This window comes from Perkinsus marinus, assembly GCF_000006405.1.
Source record: "Perkinsus marinus ATCC 50983 genomic scaffold scf_1104296949514, whole genome shotgun sequence".
NCBI classification, from domain to species: domain Eukaryota; phylum Perkinsozoa; order Perkinsida; family Perkinsidae; genus Perkinsus; species Perkinsus marinus.
The window spans coordinates 16,639-24,026 of NW_003209907.1; the positions used below are offsets into that span (position 1 = coordinate 16,639).

Genomic DNA, 7,388 nt, shown 5'->3' on the forward strand with positions numbered 1-7,388 from the left:
AAGAAAGTAGCTTGAGCTTCTCGACAGATGAAGGATACAGCATGCTGCAAAGCTGCAGCGCTGTGAGGACTCCCCATAGGCGGAGAGATGAGGCGATAAATATCATCGCCCCAGGCGAGGCAAAAAAGGAAAGCTACCTGTGGATCCGCTGAGTTCCTCAACTGATAATATGCACATTCTAGATCTAGCAAAGCGACAGAAAAGTGCGAGCGAAATGCTAGTATATGAGGTAAAGTTTCTCTCAAGATGGAATCACAGGGCCTGGTTTTCCCTAGGCCAGAGCCTATGAGACCACGGAAGATAGTGCCATTTAGCACCGGCCGGACCGGAGTAGAACGTGAGGGGCTGAATACCGCAAAATGGTTGATGAGCCCTGTCACTTTGGCCCATTCTGATTTATCAACCCTCACTAAGACACCCATATCGATATACCGTTGAAAAACTTTAGCATAGTGATCAAACGAGCCTTCTTCTTTCAACTTATTGGCAGATACTCTATGCCTCGTTATGCATCTCTCAACGTCGGCAACAGTCGGCTTAGCCAATCTCCTAGATGTCAACCAAGGGATACCATATCGGAAACGCTTAACCTCCATCTCCTTTCCCTCTTCATCGGTGCTGGCTTCGGTCGTGAATCCTTCAAAGCGAGTTTCGTTGTATCCAGGACGTAGAGGGTCTTCTGAGGCAAAATCGGAACAATCACTGACACCAGTCTCATCAATGAAGGACTCTAAACAGGCACCGCAAAGCAGAGATTCCAGAGTAGGTTTCCCAAAATAGAGATTATCACTCTTTTGGTCGACATCGTCCACAAGTTGCAAGAAATCTATGGTATCTAGAGAGTCTTCAACCGTAGGCTGTGGTTTGCTGGTTACCCGAAGAGCAGCTTCACGATCCACATCAGCATGGAGGACAACACCAGTAGGTCCCAAATGTAACATTAGAGAGAGAGAGCCCGCATGCCCGACATACCTATAATCAGATCTGCTGTCAGGGCTACCGGAGCAACTAGACACCAAAGCTCGACTACTTTGTGAGGGACGCGAATAACCAACTTAACGGCTTCAGAACACTGAAATACTGAACCATCAGCAAGGATTGCTCTTGCAGAGATGGTTTTACTAGTGCGAATATAACTCAGAGGCAATTGATTCCGTAACTTGCTACTAACAAAGTTTCGTCCCGCACCAGTATCGAGCATAGCAGCAACTGATTTAGCAGAAATAGTCGAATTGTCAGATTCAGAACCGGAAACAATATCAACTGGTACACGTAAAGGAATTGAATGTTGATCGTCAGCTATGATCTCGTTCAATTCTTCACATTGTATAGTGCTGACCCACGACGCATCAGGGGTGGGCTCGGGAGAAGGTGTACTGGGACCATTGCCGTCAATAAGATGAACACCAGATGCAGGTAGAACTCGTTGTCCTTCAGGTGGACCAAGGTGAGGCTGAGAGGAGATACCCACAGCACTGTTAGCGGGATTACTACGAGAGTTACTACTAGGGTTGGTACAAAGGCTACTACTAGCGATACGGGAGACATCACTAGAGCAGTTATCAGCTGGTGGTGACAAGGGTGCCCTTTTGGGCTTACGACAGATGAAACACAGATGTCCCTGCTGACCACAACGATCACAATGTAGCTTGCGATCACGAGCCATTCTACACTCCGCAGCTTTGTGACCGAAATTCCCACAAGCCAAGCAACGATGCTCTACAGATTTGGGAATACTTTCGGAACAGACTTGGGCCCTATGACCCTTAGACAGACAACGCTTACAGACATCGAAAGGCAAAGACTTTAAGCTAGGAAAGCGTTGAGGCGGAGTAGAGATACCGGTAATACTATGAAAGGGCAAGGTAGAAGGGGTAGTAATCGCACTATCGAAGTCCTTCGGGCTCAAAATCTGTAGCTTTGCCCTCGACTGAAGTTGAGACCGAGCCGTCGACAAAGGGGTGCCAGTCAGAAGATACTGAAGAGCCCAATCGTTGTAAGGGGACGAAGTACAATTAATTAGTTTGTCATACACCGCAGAGTCAGCTAGGATATCGCCTTGAAGACGAAGTTCGACTCTCAATCTATCAAGACTGATCAGGAAGGTTAGATAAGCGGAACCATCCTTCTGGGAAAGGTCGTGCCACTCTTGACGAAGGCGAGCGCCCTCACTGACATCTAGGTAAGTGCTTAACAATGTGGCTCGAAGGTCGTTGTATAAGGTCTCGAACCTCCGATAGAGAGAGTGCTCATTAGAGAACTCTGATAGAGAGTAGTCAGTGGTGGCCGAGATACGGTTCTTCACATTCTCCGAGAGGGAGTACAGCAAGAGAAAGTAAGAGCATACCGAGCCAGGGGGGATAGTACTGGTAGTCAATAGACGGTCGAAGGCACTTAGATGACCTCTGATGGTCGAAGGTGATTGAGAGATCTTTCCTCGACCAGAAGCGGGGTTAGCAGAGATGTCAAGTAGAATGGCCTCGTCCTTCTGCTCACCTCCCAGGAATGTGTTGAAGTTAGTGACCTTCAACTCCTGCCTCGCCTCTTTTCTCGCAGTCTGGATAATCTGGCGGCATTTGCCGCGAGGGTCAGAGTTAGAGTCGATTGGGTGAGCGGAGACAACTGTAGGAGGGGAGGAGGTAGCTTGAGGTAGAGGTGATCTTGGGGAGGAGGTCCCTTGAGGCTCGGGAGTGGTTGTGCTCAAAGCATCGACCCTTACTGAAAGAGCCTCTATCTTTTCCAGTAACTTGACCATGACATCGTTGGAGGAATCAGTCGGGGGCTCGGCAAGGGATTGGGACGAGGTTACCGATGGCCTTAAGGGAGACGGCGTAGTTACAGATCTTCTTCTGGAAGTCTTCGGCATGACCGGATAGATTCTCGGATGATTGTTGCAATGCAGATGTTCTCTTGAAGGACTAGGGGAACGCAAGATTCAGATGAGCTGCTGACGATAGGGTATATACAGCTCGAATAACTGTTGTACAGCTATAAAGTCTGTTAAGGTGTCAGCTATAGATTATACAAAGAAGAGCAAGAGAGCAAGATATCAAGTCAACTATGAATACTTATCAACACATAGTCCAGCTGATGCACATGCGTGCACGATAGAAATAGGAGACAGCGCGCTAGCATGGCATCAGCATTGTCCGCCCCGGTAGAATCGCACAGCAGAGCATCGTTTCTCGAAGTTGAATAATCTTCATACTGAATCTACGGGAGGTGACACTATGGGCAAAGCCCGAAAAGGTACGAGCATCAATAATCACTTCTGTGTAAGATTGATAGTCTGATTAGAACTGTGAAATCATCCACTCCCTTGACCACTCCCTGATGGATGCCTCCATGGCAGCGTTCTTCAAACATGAAGTAAAGTAGAACGCTCGTCGCAGTTATGAGCCTGCACCTCGAGTACTGCGTCATTTACCCGCAGTATGGTGAAGCGAAAAGTCGTGTCGTACAATCATTGTACTACAATGTCACAGTCTATGTGGTGACGTCACATTCAAGAATTCCTCGTTCAAATTGAACGGGGACAATTTAGATACCAGTGGTAGCTAAGTCGTGGTGGCCAGTTGTAGCTTACGATCGCGATGGAACCGCATTAGTTGTCGATTTCAATGAAATCGCGACACCGTTCCCGAGATTCGAAATTCATATTCCAATTCCAATGGAATTAATTTGATCGCGGTAATGAAGTATAAAGACTTCACATTTCCGTTTCATTCTAAGAATGATTCACAGTGCAGTACTGTGATTACTAAGGACTCCCCAGTGACGTGCTTCGTTCCACGGTGGAACTTCCACCTAACGATTTCGCCATATAGTCGGACTACACAAGGTTATAACAAATCAATCGCTGAAAGATAACCTCATGGTGCGGCATATACTTTCGCTGCAGTATCACGGTAGGACATCCATCATCACGGTAGGAATGAACTCATTGAGAGTTGACAGCCTCAACTTGAGGTCCTCATTTGAGGGCGGTCTGTCGCGCAACATCCTCCATGACTTCCGAATCAGGAGTCTAGCGCGGTTGTGTTCTTCAGAAGAACTTCTTCTCGGTGTCGTATTCGAGGCTCAAGTCTTGAGCGTATAACTAGCATCCATATGAAGGAACGCTGTAGTGTCGATCGTGGAGGAAAACCTTGCTGAGCCCTTACAATCGTGACCGTTAGATGTAAGGAAGCTGATTCCCAAGATCATGCTCCCGACAATAATACTGAATTAGTATTATAGTCGAGACTCGACAATTGATACTCAGTATTAATTATGATCGGATCAGGTTTCCTGCGCTCACTATGAGCGGAAGCGGCCTTTGGAGCATGACGTTAACAACGTGAATAGCAAACTGGTCATGATAACAATCTACAGCTCAACTGAGGCAGGCAAAAGCATTGGACATCTGAGAACACTGATACGCAAAAATCGAGCCTCAACTGTTAATAAGTTGGTGAAATGGCGAATAAAGGTTTCCGGGCTTTCGCCAAAGCGGACCCGAGGTGCAAAAGAACTACTCAACATTAAGGATAGTTGCCACATGCTTGTATTTCCATCGTAGTTTTCGGAGTTTTCATCAGAATAAGCGCAATAGCATCATTAGGCCGGGCATCATTGCGCCTAATAGGCCCAGAATCCGGGACGTGCTTCAGTGTTGTGTTGTGGAATCTGCCTTCGAAAAGGCAAATCTACCCAATGTGATGGGAGGAAGAATCGTCTAGTCAACCTCGCGATAAAGACCGGAGTAGACTACAGGCGATTTCTGGGTGCCGCCCTTTCCCGCAAAATTGAAGCGTACGAGCCCATCATGATCCATGGTTAATCGTGTTTGTTCACGCTCAGATGAACGCGTTGGGGACATGTCCCGACGGGACACGCGCCACTGTCGTGATTGAACTTCTTGGCTTGTTGGGTTACCACTCGCCGAGTATCGAATGATCAAAGTATCAAAGGGAATTACAGTAACGATAACCGTCCACGTCCACACATACTCGAGGCTCACGTGATCGTCAAGTGTGTTGAATTCAGAATTCAACACGAATTCAACACACATGCGACACATGATTCGCGTGAAGCACGCGAACTCACTAAGCTGCATAAAGATCGCACACGTAAGCAGAGTGCGAATGAAATATAGGTCTATCCTGATACGGGAAGAACTTCCCAATATTAGCCGAAACCCGCTTACCGAAAGGATACTGTAGGGCTGGCGACTATCCTTTTGAGGGTCATGTGTGGCAGAGGATCATCTGTATGTGATGCGATCTCCGCAATGGGTTAAAAACCAAGAGATTCAACATTTGCTCGGTCCTAGTAGTCGATTTTCAGGAACCTTCAGCTTGGTTGACGAGCCGCAGCTTACATGCATCTAGCCGTCTTACTCGCTACAGGTGCTTTGCTCTCGGTCGGTGCCGACCTCGATGAAGCGTACAGGCAACACAAGCAGAAGTGAGTTCGATATCAGCATCGATGAAACCCCATCTTGCCTCACCAGGTATCGATTAAATTTCAACATTACTGAAGATGCTTACAGGAAAGAAATTTTTGCTGCGAGCTATGCTCGCATGATCGATAGTCAGAGCGGGAGTATCACGAGTAGCTGCATGCTCTCTGGGGGCATTCTCATTTCAGACTCGCTGTATCAACTAGGGCTGACTGAGTTCGCCACGATGACAGACGAGGAGTTCAAAAAATTGATGGTATGCAACGACCATATCTCACGCAAGGTCGCGAGGATCATCGATCCTGACTCTGAAGAGGGTAAGGATCAATAAGTAATCAGTTGTTTGGGTCAAATGAGTTGCAAGGTATCCGTCTCAAGAAAAAGTTGAGAGTCCTGGCGCCACCAAAAAGTGTAGATTGGCGAGCTGCTGGTGCGGTCACTCCTGTTCGTAAACAAACTGGCTGTGGCTGCTGTTATGCTATGGCTACAACGGGTGGCTATACTCCACGATGATCTTCATGGTTATCTTCTCTTGTTCCTTCAGAGGCTACTGAGGGTATCTTCCAGATAAAGCAGAACAAGCTCATCCAGTTGTCTGTTCAACAAATCGTCGACTGCAGCGCATCTTTCGGCAATGAGTATCAACTGTTGATCGGCTGTGGGCGTTCCGAGAGTCTACTCGTTTTCCTCAGGGGTTGCAAAGGTGGCTTCCAGGTTAACAGTTACCATTACATTGAAGAGAGAGGAGTCGTGTCAGAATCCGCCTACCCTTATGTCGCGGCAGCTGGTACATGCAAGACCACTACAACCAGGGATGTACACAAGCAATGCTTGGCAGTGAGTTCATGTATCAACATCATCCTTCGAGCTCTCTATAATCAGCCTGGGGATTTGATTGGTTGGTGGCCGATCAAGGAAGGAGATCTCGAGGAGCTGTTGGAGGGTGTAGCTCAGCAGCCAGTATCCGCAATTCTCAACGCTTTTCCCGCGGACTTCAAGCAATATAAAGGAGGGATCTACAAATGTGAGGCGTCGACTGCACAGTGATGTCTTCTCTGTGGGGAGAATAAGCAAACACAAGCAAACATAGCGTTCGCGAGAATGAGCCGGAGGGATCAGCAAACAATTCCTGGGGACTCTCGAGGGCTTCGGAGCCCCGGCTTCCCCTACAAAATGTTCACTGCTCTCTTCCCTTCCAGCCGACGCCTGCGACAAATCCAAGTCATCGCACAGCGTGTTGATCACTGGTTATGGGGAGGATAAAGACGGCACCAAGTAAGTATGGCCTTCACTGAGGATGACCAATCTGCTCATAGATATTGGGAGTTCAAGAACTCCTGGGGCACGGATTGGGGGATGCAGGGCTATGGTAGACTGCTCCGTGGAAAAGGTGGCAAAGGTGTGAACGCTCTCGGTCTCATCCTCCCATCTCTCATGCACAGGTGAATGTGGCATCCTGAAGCAAGCTTACTATCCCCTTTTGAAGGACGACCTCGATCCTGGCGAGCTGTGTGTGTAGGCTCGCTACATCCAGAAGCATATCGCGTGCTTTGTGCCTTCGCCCGTACCGCTCAGGCTGTCCGATCCTTGCTATCAGAGCGAGGATCCACTTTCTCTCGAAATTTTTGCTTTTGATGCGCATTCTTTCCTACGCTGATTCGTGCTCTGCGGATCCTTGACAGTGAACCAATCTCTGACTTTGCCTTTCTCATCAGGCGACTTAGATAAACAACTGTTGTGTTATAACTCATACCCTACGATTTCCGTTGAAAGAGCAATCGCGAGGCCCCCCGGCGAGGATAAGAGGAGCTCTGCGACAGATCAAATCGGTTGTTCCCTCTCCGAGACTCATCCCTGAGATTGGAGGATCATCTGCCACACTATTGCTAGGAGCGGGCGCAATAACGTAAGTTGCGCTGCGCATCCCACTGACTATAGCCAGGAC

At 48.1% G+C, this 7,388-nt stretch overlaps 2 protein-coding genes across 2 annotated transcripts; one reads left to right on the forward strand and one right to left on the reverse strand.

Annotated features, from left to right (window-relative positions):
* Positions 1 to 252: 252 nt before the first annotated feature.
* Pmar_PMAR001726 (hypothetical protein) lies at positions 253 to 941 on the reverse strand (the record flags this gene model as incomplete). The annotated part of the gene is made up of 2 exons (XM_002778436.1): positions 253 to 345; positions 381 to 941. 2 exons carry the CDS (start codon positions 939 to 941, stop codon positions 253 to 255), a joined length of 654 nt encoding a protein of 217 aa, XP_002778482.1.
* Positions 942 to 5,362: 4,421 nt separating this feature from the next.
* Pmar_PMAR001727 (cathepsin L, putative) lies at positions 5,363 to 6,962 on the forward strand (the record flags this gene model as incomplete). Its single annotated transcript, XM_002778437.1, has 10 exons — positions 5,363 to 5,448; positions 5,495 to 5,595; positions 5,632 to 5,760; positions 5,808 to 5,936; positions 5,988 to 6,081; positions 6,136 to 6,280; positions 6,326 to 6,467; positions 6,643 to 6,718; positions 6,760 to 6,842; positions 6,886 to 6,962. 10 exons carry the CDS (start codon positions 5,363 to 5,365, stop codon positions 6,960 to 6,962), a joined length of 1,062 nt encoding a protein of 353 aa, XP_002778483.1.
* Between the last annotated feature and the right edge of the window lie 426 nt (positions 6,963 to 7,388).